At 49.3% G+C, this 17,206-nt stretch overlaps 1 protein-coding gene across 3 annotated transcripts in view; it reads right to left on the reverse strand.

Moving 5' to 3' along the window:
• CSMD2 (CUB and Sushi multiple domains 2) overlaps positions 1 to 17,206 on the reverse strand; it is a 668,701-nt gene that overhangs the window by 113,883 nt on the left and 537,612 nt on the right. For all 3 annotated transcript variants that reach the window (XM_067725393.1, XM_067725392.1, XM_067725391.1), the window contains 9 exons: positions 14,549 to 14,644; positions 13,149 to 13,352; positions 12,650 to 12,774; positions 11,695 to 11,791; positions 10,477 to 10,581; positions 7,217 to 7,335; positions 6,643 to 6,712; positions 4,616 to 4,732; positions 1,314 to 1,523 (listed from right to left, as the gene is read on the reverse strand). In XM_067725393.1, coding sequence (XP_067581494.1) covers positions 1,314 to 1,523; positions 4,616 to 4,732; positions 6,643 to 6,712; positions 7,217 to 7,335; positions 10,477 to 10,581; positions 11,695 to 11,791; positions 12,650 to 12,774; positions 13,149 to 13,352; positions 14,549 to 14,644 — 1,143 coding nt within the window. The remainder of the gene's footprint in view (positions 1 to 1,313; positions 1,524 to 4,615; positions 4,733 to 6,642; positions 6,713 to 7,216; positions 7,336 to 10,476; positions 10,582 to 11,694; positions 11,792 to 12,649; positions 12,775 to 13,148; positions 13,353 to 14,548; positions 14,645 to 17,206) is intronic.

Below are 17,206 nucleotides of genomic sequence, written 5' to 3' on the forward strand. Positions count from 1 at the left end.
TCTATATTACCATAGAAAACACAACCAAAAAAATCGTGATGTATTACATATTCTTCACAAGAAACATGTAACTAGGTGTGGGAAAAGATCTGGAAAGATCTCATCAAAACAATAGTGGTTATTTCTGGGGAATAATTCTGGGTTTGGAGGCTGTAGACAAAGAAAGCTCGGCCTTACCTGTAATGTTTTAATTTCTTAATTCCTCCCTCCCTCCCCTCCTTTCCCTCCTTCCCTCCCTCCTTCTTTCCTTTCCTCTTTCTCCCTCCCCCTTTCTTTTTTAACACGGTAGGTGTGTTTATAGACTGTGTAATTAAAAACTAACTTAAAAAAAGCAGATTGCAAAACAGTATCTATAGTGATCCAATTTTGGTTAAAAATATAGTTACATCAGTATATGTACAGAAAAAATGGGAAAAGCAAACTGTTACAAGTTGATATCTCTGCATAAGGCAGGGTTATGGGAGAATTTTGACTTTCTGTGATGCGCTCACAAAAACTTCTGTGATGTTTTAATTTTTTGACAAGCATGTACTAGCCTTGGAAAAAAGTCTAAACACATGAAAAAAAATTCAGTGGAAGAATCTGGGAAAAGAGGTTAGAACAAATGGTTCAGTCAGTCACACTCGGAAAGCCCCCGAGGGAGACGTGGGGTCCGATCAGGGCCCGTGTACCGCTGCACAGGTGGGCACAGCTGCACGGCACAGGTAACAGCTCCTCCACAGGGGAAGCCTGAGCTGGAGTGGATGGAGCTTTTCCAGGAGGAGAGGGCCGGTCACAGGACTCCAGCTCAGGATGGGGGAGCTGCGGTGAGCGTGGTCTGGCCTCACACAGGGAAACCCTCAGCGGGAGTAAACGCACCTGTCTCATCCTTAAGGCTCAGTGGGCCCTTCTGGGCTTGTTACAAGAATTGTTACTGGAATCCTCCATCATGTCAGAGGAGGAGCTTTGCCGAGCATAACGGACACACAGGGGAGGACCCAGAGGAGGAAGCGAGCCTCTCAAGGCCAAGGGGCAGTGGCTGGTTGGACACTCGGGGATGCCTGAGAGGGACTGATGGGTCACTTGCTCAGGGGAAGCTGCTGGCTGTTGGGTGGGGATGGGGATGGAGCCTGAGAAGGCGCTTTGGGGCTGCCGCCCTGGGAAGGGCTTGTCAAAGGGGTTCAACAGCCTCTGTGGGCCAGAGAGACATGTCACAGTGGTCGGGCCTGCCCCCACCTCCCCGCCCTTCCTGGGTTCCCTCCTCCCCTACGCAGAAGGCTGGGAAGACGGGTGGTTGTAAGAGGTGGGGATGGACGGGCCTTCCCTCTCCTCACCCTGATACTCCAGCTTGAATCCCGGCCGGTTCTGTGAGTGGTCGCTGTGGAAATACACGGTGGTCTCGTGGGATGTGGAGAGCAAGGCGCCGGGAAGCTCACTTCCACTGAATCTGCCCATCATGCGGCTGGTCTCATAGGGGCCATTCCGGATTTCTATGAAGTCATGGTTGGGCTCGGTGGAGAAGTTCAGGAACTGGATGTGAGCTCCTGGGAACAAGACAGGCAGACAGTGCCCAAAGCAATACAGTCCCGCACCCCATGTGCCGCCTCATGAAAGCATCACCAGCCAGAGCCCACGGGTCCCCTCTATGGACTGCCCACCCAGTTAGGGTCCCCAGACCACATGTGGGGAGTCACCAGTCCAGCCCAGTCTCTCGTCTTCAGGCAGGACTGAACTTAAAAGTATTTCTATTATTCATTCGAAATGAAAGGCAGCAGTCATTTCAGAGTGCCGTCTTGAGTCTGTTTTATTTTATGGAAAACGACGTTCAGAGTTAACACCTGATTAAATTTAGGATTCATATGTGTAGTATCAGTATAAAGATAGCTTTGTTAAAATAAACTTTTTACTTAACAATACCACCACTTAAACATAACTACACCCAAACAAAAGACATGAACTTCAATACTGGTATTTTCCAGAGCACTTATGATGATTCAGAAATTAGAAGAATACATCGTCCTATTGGTTCTATTAAGATGCCAAGTGAAGTTTATACTTTGGGGTCTTATTGGATTAATCAAGGTCTCCTAGCAACCCAACAGGTTAAATGGATCTCATTAACATCTTAACTTACATATTAATATATTCTTTGAAGAATAAAGGTGGGACTACTGATGTTTATTTATTGATAAGATCTCTCAAAATTAGATTACTATTATTGAAGAAATATATTTCTAAGCATAGAAAGAAGTCTGCAATGTTAATTATGAAAATCTGACTGCAAAGCAGTATGTAGCATACAGTTCTAATTTTTGTATTAAAAAACTGGAGGACTATTTATTGATTCACTAACAGCATTTATTGAGCTCTTGCCATGCATCAGGGCTGTGCTAGGTGGGCACTGCATGGGGAGGAGCGAGATCTACAAGGCCCTTGTCTTCATGAAGGTCACACTTTGATGCTGAGGACTAAGCTGTGAGTGATTATTTCTGCATGGTGGGATTACAGATAAATTGGAATTTTTATAATTTGCTCGTCTGTACTTTATAATTTGCTTAGAATGAGCACATAGGCGTGAATTTTTTTTTTTTTTTTTTTTTTGCGGTACGCGGGCCTCTCACTGTTGTGGCCTCTCCCGTTGCGGAGCACAGGCTCCGGACACGCAGGCTCAGCGGCCATGGCTCACGGGCCCAGCCGCTCCGCGGCATGTGGGATCTCTCCGGACCGGGGCATGAACCCGCGTCCCCTGCATCGGCAGGCAGACTCCCAACCACTGCGCCACCAGGGAAGCCCAGGCGTGAATTTTTTGCATCTGACTATTTAAATAAAATAAAGACTTGGCGTATACTGTTGAAGACCCTTCATGTCTCCTGCCCTCTCCCACTGTCCTCTCCACAGAGGCAGTCACTTCCATGAATTTGGAAGATAGCCGTCCAGTTCATGTTTTTAGATTCTTAAATACATATCTGGTTTGCTTTAAACATTTGCATGAATCTTATTATACTGTATATAGAGTTTTGTAAACTTTTAAATTTAGCATGTGTTTTTCAAGGTCTGTCCTTGTTGATATGTAAAGATACAGTTCATTGATTTTAACTACATATTAATTAATTCCATTTAATGAATTATCCAGCCACATTATTCACTCTCCTATTACTTAACATGTATATTGTCTCCAAATTACAGATAATTTTACATTGAGCACCTTTGTACTTATCTGCGGAACCTATGCTTTCCAGCCCACCGCCCATGCGTCATCCCAACTCCGGGGCTGCACGTCCAGGAAAGGGGCTCTTCAAGGATCGCAGAATTTCTGAACTGAGCTGCCTGACTGCTGCCATCTAGTGGCAGAAGTTTGTAAATGCAACGGTTTTTAAACACAAAGCAGGTGCCATTAGGGCCTGTTTGGAGTCCAACACTAACTTGAAAGCAAGGAATCTGGTCTTCTGTGACTGGTCCCTGCAAGAGGATGACTTCCTGGAGGACTTAAAGATAGAGGTCTCTGGTGGCTGAACATCAAGACATACAAAGAAAGTGATGCACCTCCCACTTAAACTTCTGTTTTCCTCTGGATGTAGCCCTCCCTCCAGCCCTTCATCATCTGAGCTTCTTCTGACTCATGCCTGGATGCAGAGCTACAGGGTCTCCCAGCTTCTCTTTCCTCAGTGTCTCAAAATCTGGAGTTTCCCAAGGCTGCCAAAGTCATCATCATTTTGTACCCTGATCGTCCATCCCCAGTTTCCTTCAGGAGATGGTACTTAATATGACTCCATTTTCTGGGGGTCACAACCTCTCTCCTCCCCTCAGGTAAGATTTAGATCTTTAGTTAGATCACTTTCTCTTAAAAGCCTCTTCTCCATCAGAAGACCCACTCTAGGATGAAAAATAAAGGACAAAAGAGGTGGTCTTCACTCCTGAGGTCACAGACTGGGGGTTCACGGGCCTGCTCAGCAGTGATCTCCTCGGGACATTTCATTTGTAGGAGCAGAGAAATGACTTGGGCAAGATGACCTATGTGTACAGCCTATAAATTCCATTCAACATAAATCCTTTATCTCTTCAACAGAAATACTGGGGATTAGATTACATTCCCAGTACACAACACATGAATCTCCACTAATTTAATTTTGTACCCAGATTAGTGTCCTCTACACCACGCCAACCCCTGTGTCTACACACACACACACACACACACACACACACACAAAGACACCGCCCAACCTCTAAGCCCAGCTAGAAGGAGAGTATAAAGAACGCAAACTCAATTTCACGTTGACCTTGGCTCAGTTTAATTAGGATGAGAAATTAGATACTGGAATTAAAAGAACAGGCTGAAGTCCAGTCTCAGTAAAATAGATTGTTTTTTTCTTTTTTAACCAGCCCTGAGTAATTTCTCATTCCGTCTTTTAGCCCACTGCTCAAATGATAAAAATAATAATGGCAATCCCTGAAGTTTTTTCCCTATTTTATGTCCCCAAAGCCCGTTCATCTCTACCATTCCTAATTGATCCTCACGCTTGCACAAGAGGTCGACAGTTGAGGAAGCAGAGAGGCCGAGAGCTAAATGGACTCAGCTGAGGTTAGTGACAGCCGCAGACAGCCGCTTTAAGCCAGAGGCCTGGGCGTGAAGACTTACCAAAGCCCACGGGCAGTGCTATTTGCCAGGAGCAGTCCGTGTTGCTGGGGTAGCTGCCCGGGAAGCCGGGGCTCAAGATCACTCCGTCCATATCTTTCACTGCTCCTCCACACTGCGCTGTGACCGTGAGACCAGACAGAGCGTTAGGACTGCAGTGAGGTCAGTACGGGGCCATGCAGCATTTGGACTTTCCCAAGTCAATTTCCCTTTGAGAACCCAAAGGAACCTATAATTCATCTCCCTAAAAAACTGCAGACAAGGGCCAAACTGAGCATGTAAATCCAGGAAGGGAAGCATCTCCTAGGTCTGCCCAGCCGTCCACAAACCCAAGTTATGGATGCTTGACCTTACGCATGCCCTTCAAAGTCAGTTTCCTTAGCGAGGTCATGCAGCACAAGCGGTCTGCCCCAGGAGACGTGTGACCATCTCCTACACTATCCCCCAAATCTCCCTCTCCTCACTGTCCAGTCAACTCTTCCAGGACTGAAAAATAGGAAAGAAGGGGATGGGGATGCGTTGGCACGCGGCCAGGCTCTTTACAAATACATATTCCATGGGACTGGGGGGTCAACAGAAGAGCCCCACCACGAGCCCACCCTCAGAGCGTTGACACACGCCCTGAGCCAAAGTGACTGTGATTATTTCAGCCCAGGAGGGGTTGGGGCATCTGAATCTCCAATCGAGGTGACTTCAGTCACAGTCACCTGAAGATGCAGGGCTGGGGCACGACTGCAGCCTGGTCAGTTGACGTCGATGCTTTCCTTTTACATCTTATTAGGAAAAGGCTGTGTGAGCAGAAAGGGGTTAGCTTGTCATGGGAGGCCACAGAAAGGAGCGGAGGGGAGGCCATGTGCCGTGTGTACGCAAACGCCTTCTGGGGAGAGGACTACTTGAGCACACAGACCCGAAGGGATCAGTGCCCGGGTGCAAAGCGGGGACCTGGGCGTTGACCACTGGGGTCACAATCCCAATGCTCCCACTTCCTGAGTGACTTTGGGCCAGCTCTAACTCCCTCCACCCCAAACCCCCAAACCTCAGTTTCCCCCACCCAGCACTTGTGTCACAGGGTGGTGATGAGGTTACAACAGAAAGGACTTCGCCTGGCTTGGAACAGCGGCTGGCACACACAGTACACCCTCAGCCACCGCAGCTGCTGTTCTATGAGCAGTTCCCCGGGCAAGACCTTTGTGAAACAGGATGGGGAAAGGGCCCTGGGCTGACCAGTCCCATTTCTGACTGCTCTGCGGACGACCAGGTCTGTATCCTGGTGAGATCACTGAAGGGAAATCTCATATGCTCCAGTGCCACGCCCTTCGCTCACCTTGCTTCCTACCCGAAGGTTAGCCTAGATTTGCACTTGACAGTTGGCGGGGAAACCTAGGTTTCCATTCCCAACTTTGCCACTTTCTTCTGAATCCTAAAAGCCTTAGTTTTCCTATTGGCAAAAATGAGGGTGATGACAGCTGCCCTGAAGAGCTGTGGTGAGGAGACACGTAGCTCCGTGCCCAGCATGTGGCAGACCTTCAATAAAGGGATGTTCCCCCTGCCCCAAGCTGACTAGAAGCTTCTGAGGGTGGAGATCCTGTCTTTTCTTGTATCCAATGATCTCTTCATCACTACTCGGCACAGAAACCAAACCAAGTCCTCGTTTCACAGGGAACCCTCAGCCTTCCTCTATCAGTGGATTCCATCTGTCTGTCCCACGAGAAGTCACAGGGGAAAGCCCAAAGTGCCCAGAGGTTCCATTTGGGGTTTGGTCGATTATCTGGAATCAGAATGGTCATCATCAGGTTTTTGAATGGGCAAGCCTCCTGTCATGTTTCATTTGGTGGGTGAAGGTATCCAGAAGTCAGGAAAATCTTGAGAGTTAAAGCTTACAAAAACCTCAGTCTAAAGTACTGTCTGTGAGCAGCCCCGGAATACCAAACTTCCTTTGGAGTCGAACTTGATCCCAGCGATATGTCACTGAACTCAAAGCCCTGGTAGAAATGGATTTGAATGACCTGGAAAAGTGGGGACTCTCTTACCAATACAGAGCGGAGGAGGGTAGTTCCAGCGCCGCACGGTCCCGGGCATGCAGGAGATGTGGGCGTGGCCCTGGAGGAATCAAGAACAGCGTGGGCTAGCTGCCCCCACGGGCACAATTGCGTGTACAACCTGGAGCAGGGGGCTTGTTCTGGGGCCTTGGGTCAAGGAACAAGACACATGGATCCACTGTGGAATGGGGAGTGAGGCAGAGGGAGAGAGATCTGGGGAAGGATGCTTACTAGCGGCTATTGCTAAAGAATTCTCATTTCTAAAGGTTCCTTGCGAGACTCCTTTAATTACTAGAGTCCCTCACTGCCTTCAAAGGAAGATTCAATTTTCCTAAAGTCTAATCAAACCGAAACTTTGCAGGAACACATTCAAGGCTGGCTTGTGCCAAATGGCTAAAGTCAGCACTTTGTCTTTTTCGTGAACAGCTCCAGGAGGGGATAACAGTGCCTGGGGGATCTGGGGGGCTTCTCTCTGTTCTTTGGTGACTGCAGCTCTGCTGGGGGAAGGCCGGCTGACCCCAGCTCAGGGGACACCTTTCCGGCCCTGGGGGTCAATGGGAGGTACCTGGAGGGCATATCCCGGTTCACACTGGAAAGAGACCACATCGTTCACCAAGTAGCGCTCGCCAGTCTTCACCCCGTTACTGGGCACAGCAGGTTCTGGACAACTGCTCAGGCCCACCGCTAGACCAGACAGAGACAGGTAACAGGAGAATGGACAAGCCCATCAGGTGGATGTAAGAGCAGGCCGAGGGCATGGCTGGCAGCAGGGAGGAGCAGCTGCCTCCAAGCTGTGTCTTCTCTGCTTTCTCTCCTCCCAACCTCTAAGCCTTTCACCTCCCAGCACATGAGAAAATCAGAATGTTCACACGGCACAGAGGCTCAACAGACCAAAGCCTCCTGGGGCAGGCGGGTATCATGTGGGGACTCTGGCTGTCCAGAGGCCCTCGGGCTCAAAACTATACAACATTGCTATCACCCCAAGAAGTTCCATCATGCTCTTCCCAAGCAACTTTTGTCCTACATGTGCTTTTAAGAAGTGGATGTCGTGCTTGGAAATGGAAGATGTTTGGGCCTAAATCCACAAATCCCAGCATCTGGGCCAAAAGACTCCAAGGACAATATTAAAACAATCATCAAACTGAACTGAAAGTACTTCATCTCAACTGTCATCTTGTCTCTTTTTGCCCCACTCTTCCCTGCAGTCCAAGTAGAAGGCAACTCAGTATTTAGTGGGGTGATCAGAACTTAGTAACCTGGCACCTGCTTACTGGAATGGCAGTGGTAGACAGAAGGAGGAGGAGGGGCAGAGAGAAAGAGAAAACAAGAGCAAAAGAGTGTGGTGGGAGAAGAATGCAATGGGGAGAGAGGTGAGGACAGAGAGAGGAAGACAGAAGGACACAGAGAAAAGTCCATTCTAATTTCTTTACATTGCATAGCTTGATTTATTTAAGCCATGCTTACAACAAAGGAAGACTTAAAAAAATCATATGCAATTTATTACTTCTGAAAGCACATTGTTTCATTTCCATTTCAATTAAATAAATATTAAATACACAGCAGTAGACAAGACTTTTCAGTACCCTTCAAAACCATTTGCCTCTACAATAGCAGTTAATTCTCCCCTTCTGTACCCTCTTTGTAGATTATCTACAAAACAAACACAACTACAGGGTACTGGCTCCTAGGAATTTCAGTCTCCAAATACTAATGGAGACCTCTGTTTTCCCCTAGTTCTTTCCACTGTGAGAGGACAGTGCATGATAAACACCAGCTACTGAGAAAACTACCCATTCCTTTGAACAATAGCAACAGAAAAAAAAATTCAGAAAGGTGAATTTTTCCTGGGAATGAGGCAGTAGAATGGCAAAAAGATTTAGGAAAGTTCTATCTTTGGAACATGTAAGAAAAGAGAAGATTCTAGGGAACATTTAAGAACTCAAATTTAAATATTGGATAAGGAAACAAAACTGGAGAGAACAGAGACGAGAGGGTGAAAGGAAAAGTACAAATTATTCAAGAGCCAGGATACTTCACCCTGCTGGTGAGTGAGGCCTGAGAGGTCTGTGGGAGGAAGGTCTTGGAGGTCCCTGTCCTATCCTCCACCCTGCAGAGTCTTGGCTTCCAGCTGCCCCAGGGCTTTCTGACCAGCTGCCCATTTCAGTTCTTCCAGGCGATGAACATCCTGGGATCCAGCTAGTCCTCTCCCAACTACCTGGACAAAGCTCGTTCATTTTGAGACCAGCTGGGTAATGCTGACCCTATCAGGCCTCTAGCAGCAAGTGGGTCTTCCATCTGCCCATCCTGTCCAAGATGGTCCAGCCAACCACACCTTCTTCCATTTCTTACTTCTCATTCCAAATCTAACTCAGGTTAGACTGTAAAGTCTCACGTGGCCAGGGTTAGCTCCCCTCTTCTGTACACCCTTAGCATATCAGGTTGAACTACAATCACTGTTTCCATGTCCATCTCTCCCCCTAGACTTTGTGCTTTGTGCCTTATTCATCTTTGTTCCGTGGGCACTTAGCACAGGGCGTGCCACATTGCAGGTGTCCAGTGTTTCTTCATGACATTCACTTCTCCACCAGCCTCTGGGAGAAGTGACTGTTCTATCCTTTGAACCACCGCTGTACCTCCTGGCGACCCCCCGTGAGCACCTGGAATGCTGTCATGTCCTGTTCTGTCCACGTGTCTGCCTCTCTCCCCTGGACTCAGAGGGGACTCACCCATCTTGATCTTACCCAACCCCAGCATGGCACCTGGCACATTGTAAATACCCTATAAGTAATTGCTGAATGAATGTGTGGCAAACACTGCTGCCAACATATTTTTTCCTGTACCCAGTGGGGATGGGGATGGGCAGGCCGTCTCAGGATGAAGGCAGCTACCCCAGCAACCTCTGTCTTTGTCGCCCCACAAGGCACATCTGCAGCCCTTTTCCTTTTCTTTTTTTAAAAATTAAAATTAATACAATTTTTTTTTTTTTTTTTTTTTTTTTTTGTGGTACGCGGGCCTCTCACTGTTGTGGCCTCTCCCGTTGCAGAGCACAGGCTCCGGACGCGCAGGCTCAGTGGCCATGGCTCATGGGCCCAGCCACTCTGCAGCATGTGGGATCTTCCCGGACCAGGGCACGAACCCGCGTCCCCTGCATCGGCAGGCGGACTCTCAACCACTGTGCCACCAGGGAAGCCCTAATACAATTTTTAAAGGTTACTTTCCACTTACAGTTTTTATAAAATATTGGCTATATTCCCCGTGTTGTACAATACATCCTTGAGCCTATCTTATGCCCAGGAGTTTGTACCTCTCCCTTCCCCTGCAACCCTTTTTCTTTAAGAGTTTTTAGTTGTGACCACTTAGGGATGCTGGAAGCCAGGATGTAAGGTTTTGAGAGTGGGAGAGGAGTGAAGTTTGCAATGAGGAGAAGAACTTCAAGGACAGTTGCATCATTGACCAGGGGTTGGAGAAGTCAGTTTTTAGGACTGGAGGAGGAGAGAACCTCCATTGTCTCACACCCCAAATAATTTACTGGGCCCAAGCCGGTGACCTGGCCCCCCTCCCACTCCTGTGTGGACACAGAGGAAGCACACAGGTTTTTGAGGAACGGACCCTTGGGTGAGAACCCTGGCTCCACCACTTCCTGGCTGTGTGTCTTGAGGAGGTTTCAGACCTTCTCTGAGCTTACGCATCCTCATCTAGCTTGGCGTAAGGCTTCAGTGGGGTGGAGAATATATAGCCGCAGGATAACCCCCGCTCCTTGTGGGAACTTGGGCCCTGTCAGTTCCCACCCTGAACCCTGCAAGCGCTGACACTCTGGATTCTCACTTTTGTACTCCAAGTGGAAGCCGGCTGCAGACACGCTGATGTCGGAGTAGAAATGCAGGTAGAGCTGGTTGGAGGTGCTGTTCAGCAGGGCAGGCACGGTCGTACCTGGCGAGGAAATGGGGACCAATCAGACTTGGCCTCTCCTCACCCCTGGGCGCCTCCCCATTTCGCCGGCTGTTGCTACCTGCTGACGTTCTGCTCCCAAGGCCCCCAGATGTCCCCAGTTATCAAACTCACTGAATGACAAATTAGCTCGCCTTAGTGTGCTGGGTCTCCAACGGCTGAGGGAGGAGAGACTCCAAACAACTTCCTTCAAAAAAGCAGTGGCAGAGCCACGTGCCAGCAACAGGGCGACTTCCCTCAGGTGGCCTATGAGTTTGGTCCCCTTCCAGGCGTCTTCAAAGTGACTCTGACGTGGATAATTCTCTAGGCCATTCAGGCAGTGTAGACAGTTTATCTGGGGCACGTGACGCCTCTTAGGTCTTGGCAGCATGAAGTTCTGGGGTCTACAAGACCCAGATAATTGCCCTGACCTTTGGGCAAAATCATACACCACACTTAGAAGTCCAGTGCTGGAATGGGAAGTGGTGTGGCCACTCTGCTGACAGTCCCTCAAAACAGTTACATATAGAATCACATATGACCCAGGAATTCCACTCCTAGGTGTATACCCAAGAGACCTGAAAACATGTTCCCATGGAAACTTGTACGTGAATGTCCACAGCAACATTATTCAAAATTAGCCAACAAGTTGGAAACAACCAAATGTCCATCAACTGACGAATGGATAAATGAAATGTGGTCTGTCCACACGGTGAAGTGCTGATGTGTGCTGTACACGGTGACCCTTGAAAACGTTACACTGAGTGAAAGAAGCCAGACCCAGAAGGCCATCTATTGTAGGACTCCATTTATACGAAATGTCTGGAATGAGCAAATCCATAGAGATGGAAAGCAGCTTAGTGATTGCCAGGGGGTGCGGGGGTGCGGGGCAATGGGGAGTGTGTACAGATGGGTACCTGGTTTCTTTTTGGGGTGATGAAAACGATCTGGGATTGGATAGCGGTGATGGTTGTAGAAGCTTGTGAATATACTAAAACCTGCTAAATTGTACGCTTTAAAATGGCAAATTTTATGGCATGTGAATTACATTTCAATAATAATAATAAAAGTCCACTACTGCCCTCAGAGTCCAGGTCCCTAGAAGCCCCGCCTCACCTGAGAAACTCCCCAGCATGGTTACAGTGTTGTCTGCACCATCAAACACTTCCAGGGAGTCCCAGTTCTGCTCTGTGACAAAACTGACGACTTGAATCTGGAAAGGCAGGGGGATTGAACCATGGGTTAGGCAGCCCTCCCTCTTCTCCTCCCTTCCCATCTACGTGAAGGGAGGAGCACCTAGTCTGGACCCGACACTGTGCTAGGAACTCTGATAAAAGTAAGATGCAGCCCCTGTCCGCCAGCAGCTCATCGTCCAGTGGCGGAGAGAGGTATGAGATGCTTGCAGGGCAGCGGGGTACTCTGTCAGGTAGAGAACGGGGAAAGGAAAGTCCAGGCTACTTCGGTCCAGCTGGCCTCCCCCTCACTTCTCCAACACTCCTTGGGTTTCCTCACTTTCCTGTCTCGACTGCACCAGACAGGATGTCTGCTGTGAGCCAGTAACCCGCGACCTGTCCACCTTGAGTCCCTGCGGCTCCCCTCTGTTGGCCTTGCCCGCCCCGGGCCCTCCTCCCGGCCGCTGCAGCTGTCCTGGGCCTCCTCCAACTGGCTGTCACCCCCGGGCACCAGTATGGTCCCGATTCCACTGCAGCCTCAGGCTGCAGGTGCGACCCCCCAGGTGTGCGCCGGGTGCTGTCCCTGCTTCATCTGTGCTTGCTGGCTTGCCCCCTTCCCCTCACCTGCAATGCCTCCTCTTCCATCCCCCCACACTCTGAAGAACGGAACCCTTCAAGTCGTTTGAGAAACATCTATGATTCCTCCCCAGCCTTCACACTCCAGCTCCGGGCCCACCTCCTTCTTCTGGCTTCCCTGATGGCCGAGCCAGCACCCACCCCTTGTCCTTCCTGAGCCGGGACCTGTTGTGTTTTTCTGTTTGTGGGCCTTCCCCGCACACCTGGCCTGAGGGGCAGGGACAGGCTGCTGTGTCTGCCCCCGGCACCCCCTTGGCCCTCACCTGGATGCCAGCGCCTTCGGGGACCATGATCTTCCACACGCAGTTGAGACTGTTGAGGTACGGCTCGGGGAAGCCGGGGGACAGGATGGTGCCCCTGCGCTCCGTGAGGTTGCCGCCACAGGGCACTGGGAAGGAGGCCGCTCTGGTCTCTGTGGGTCCCCAGGGGAGCCTCCCTGGCAGACCCCTCCCAGGGCCCCCACCCTCGCTGTGACTCCACCCCCGGCTGGCTTCCCCATGCTGGGCCCCAGCCCCGCCCCCTCCTGTGGCTCCTCCCCATACGACCCTCCTGAGGGACCTGGTTCCCGCTCCCCCGCCCCCATGTCCCTCCCCGAGCAGCCCCCACTGCTCCTCCTCGCTGTCTTCACGCCGACCCACAGGACGAGGGCTTGGCTGGAAGGGGTCCCCCCGTGAAGTCACTCTGGCCGGCGGGGCTGCTGTGTGTCTTGCTGTGTGTTGGCCGGCCACCCTCGCCCCCAAGTCCTGGTTGTCTAGGACTCACCCACACACGTTGGGGCTGAGACATTCCACTGGGCCAAGGCCCCGGGAACAGGGAGGCACTCGATTTCTGGGGAGCCCTGCAGGGCGTAGCCGGAGTTGCATTCGAAGCGGACGGTGGCGCCCACCGAGAAGTCACTGCCCAGCCTCCTGCCATAGCGGGGTTCCGGCACCGAGCTGCACTGCGTGGCGCTGGTCCGGGGCACCGCTGCAGGGGACAAGGGCGCTGAGGGGCAGGCCACACCCCTCTAGAAGCTGGTCCGGGGATGGGCACACCGGGGGGGCTGGAACTGGGTGGGGACCTTGACAGGCTCTGGGCGCTTTCCCTCAGAGCGAGGGTAGGGGGCTTTCTAGGTTGAGGCCCACCTCACTGAAACATAGGTAGACACACAATGTTGTAGCACAACTTTTGGAAACCATGGGAGGCAGTGTGAGCCCCCTGGGCCCAGACTTTAGGCCCAGTTGTGCTCTCCGCCTTCCCAATGAAGGCCCGTGCCCAGTAGGGTCCCATGTCCCCTAACTGGGAGAATGGCCCTTCCTTCTCCCCTGACCCTGCTTTGCCCTCTTCACCCCATGTGCCTGAAGACCCTGCCCAGGGCTCTGCTCTCATGACCTGAATCTCCCTTCCTCCTACCTACAGGGGCTAATAGGACCTTTGAACCCAGGCCCCAGGGAGGGTGTCCCAGGGGCAGGATTACCCCTGCACAAGGCAATACAGCTCATCCTGGGCGGTGGAATGAACAGGACCATTTTTGGAACCTGTGCCTTAGAAGAGTGGACGTCCTGCTGGACAGAGGGAGGCTGGGGCCTCCAGGTGGAGGCCAGGGCATTCCAAGACTTGGCCTTTCCGGGCTCGTAAGGAAGGGAACGGACACTGATTGGCTGCTTCTTGCCAGCTACTCTGTGAACTGTTTTAACGCCATCAGTGAGGTAATATGATCACCCTCATTTTACAGGTGAACAAACCGCGGCTCCAAGAGGAGGAGTAGCTGGTGCCCAGTTAGAAGGTGACAGAGCTGGGACCCAAATCCATGTCCAACTCACTCCAAAGCCTGTGTTTTCCCCGCACCTTTACTGGGTCTTGCAGACAAAACCAGGTAAGAGGCCTGGGCTGGTCTTCCCAATGCCATCAGGACCGTGCCAGACAATGGGCAGTGGGGGTGTGTGTGCAAATTAGCTTCCCTTCTATGATTTCTTCCCTTATCCAGCATGGAGTTTGGTAAGAATTGTCTGTTGGGTACATGAATGTATAACATTCAACTGAATTTCAGGGAACTTCCCCACAAACCCGTAACTGCCCCCAAACACCCTAAGAATGAGGCTCAGACTAGGGGGTCAAAGGTCCCTGTTTTCTCTGAAGAACTGAGACTGCCTTCACACCTCCCACGTCCACGTCCTGCATACCTTGGTAGACAAAGTGGAAGCCTCTGGCTGGAACTTGGCCTTTGGCACTGAACTTAATGAGGACTTGATTGGAGGTAGCCAAGGGCAGCGATTCTCCTGCAGAGATAAGGGGCAAGGAGGAGAGGAAGACTGTGAGTCCAGCAGTCGGGCCTGGCAGGGAAAATCCTGGCCAGGATGGAGGGGCTGCCCACACCCCACACAGCAGCCCCTTCCACCTCCCAGGTCTTCCTAAAATGAAACCTCACATTTTTACTGCAAGTTACAGTTTAAAGTTTACAGAAAGCTTTCACATCCATGGTCTTGATGTTGACCCATGTCAGTGTGAGGTTGGCATTCAGTACCTGCAGTTTATAGATCAAGAAAGATAGGTTCAGATCAAATGACCTGCTTGGAAAGGAGAGAGTTTCTGAAGATGTGTTGACCCACATGGATGGGGGAGAATGGCCCTTACCAAACTGACTGGTGGTTTCCTTGGAGAACTGATATCAATCTGATAAAAACAAACAAACAAAAAAGGCACCAAGCTCTGGAAAGGAGGGTGATGTAATCACTGGAGAGTAACTGGCTTTTCCCAGATGTCCTGTGAAATGACTGACAACCAGAGTGATCATATAATTTATTGCTCATACTAGGACACTTCCGAGAGTCAAAGGGCATGCTATCAATAATTATGCTGGGACAACCAAGTGAAAGCTGGGACTATCCCAGGCAAAGCAGGGTGTATTGTCACCCAACAAATAACACAGTAAAGTGGGGAAAGTCCGCACAGACACAGGAAGCTAAGGAAGCCCAATAGCTTCTATATCAGAAGATAAAGATATATCTTCTGTTTGATGTGGTGCAGACAGACCTGAAGCCGTGAGGTGGAGTCCTGCTCACCATCGCCTTCCTGTGGAAGCTGAGGGAGAATGTGGGGTGATGGGCAGTGGCATGACCACTCTGCATGCTGCCCCTCCATAGCCTTAGGGACCCCTGGGAATGTCTGCTGACCCCACCGTCAGAAGGAAAGTAGGTGTTACAGAAAGCCAGGCTACATCACTTCAGGGAGGCTTGGGGTTGGAACCACCCAAGGAGCCATTGGGAGGCACATCTGGGGTCCACCAGTGCTTCCAAAAAGCCCATGTGATGCTACTGGTCATGGGGATTAGAGAGCCTTTTTCACAACACACTTAGGTTTACATAGATCCCAGGTGGCTGAGCCCAGGAGTCACTGCCCAGCTAAATTCTGCCTGCCAAAGCAAAAAGAAACTCATGAAGAAAAGCTTTTCTTGATTTTCACCACCATCTCTAGTTCCTCCTCTCAATAAATGTGAGCAGAACAAACTCAACTTTTCCATTTTTCCATCATCTGGCCGGATACATGTGGAGTAGGACCCCCCGTAATCTCTCACAGGACCCATTTCAGCTTCCAGTGCTGGACGTATGCAGCTCTCCCTCTCCAGGAATAAACACACAGTAAAATCACTGGACGTAAGAAAAGATTCCAAAGTTTTAAGGTAGGAGACCTCTCAGAAGTCAAAGCAAGTATCTTTATGTGAACTACAACAAAGAACAGGTAAAAATCTCAGAAGATTTTTAATAGCAGTTGTCACAAGATTAAATTTAGCATTGCGTCTCTGAAATTAGAGGAAGATGTGTCAAAGAACAGATCTGAGATAAATAAAAGCTACAAAGAGATGAGAAACTCTAGCACATGGAGCTGGATTCTGCAGAAATTGAACAGCAAAGTGGAGATTAAATTTGGGAAATTCTTCCAGAATCCACAGAAAAAGGATAAAGAGATTAAATTAATGAGAGAAATGACAAGCGACGTGGAAGACAGGCAGAAAAAAAATCCAATATGCATATATCAAGAATTCTAGAGAGAGAAGACAAGAGAAATTGAACGAGAAAAAATAATTTAAGAAGGAAGACAACTTTCTAAGCTTGAGAAAGCCTTGAGGTTTTTGAATGAGATTGTCCACAAAGTGCCAGATCTAATTAATGAAAAGAGATTTCCACCACAACAATCCTCGTGGGCTTTTCCATTTTAAAAATAAAGACAAAAATGTGAACGGTTTTTAAAAGAGAAAAGCATGGGTTGCCTACAAGGACAAAGAATCAGGCTGAATTTCAACTCATCTATAATATTAACTATTGGAATAAAGTAACCACTGAAGCTTTGAAATGTTTGTGGCCCATAATCTGATTTATAATCAGGTTGTCATTTATATGATACATCAAAGGAAAGGCATTCTCATACATGCAAGGTGACAGAAAGTACTGCAGTGAGGAGCCCTACTTTTAAAAAACGAACCAAAGTAGGGAAATCAAAAACCATCAGGGATAAAGAAAACTAGGAAAATATAGTTAAACCCAATTAATTATTGTTAAAGGGAGAACAAAACTAAATGCAAATGGAAAAACTTGTTCTTGGGGAAGAAGTCCATAATTATAAAATAATTACTAATAACATTGATAAAGTCCAAATGTATCAGCAAAGCTTGGAAATTAGAGATGGGTCAGGTATGAATGGAAATGTGAAGAAGCAAAAGCAAAACAAAACAAAAAACAAAACCCCAGAACGAACAAAACAAGGTGACAGATAGCAGGCCACATGTTTCACTTATAAGTAAACTTCCTCTTAAAAGAAAAAGACTCTCAAAGAAAATGAGAAAA

This window comes from Pseudorca crassidens, chromosome 2, assembly GCF_039906515.1.
Source record: "Pseudorca crassidens isolate mPseCra1 chromosome 2, mPseCra1.hap1, whole genome shotgun sequence".
Lineage (NCBI taxonomy): Eukaryota > Metazoa > Chordata > Mammalia > Artiodactyla > Delphinidae > Pseudorca > Pseudorca crassidens.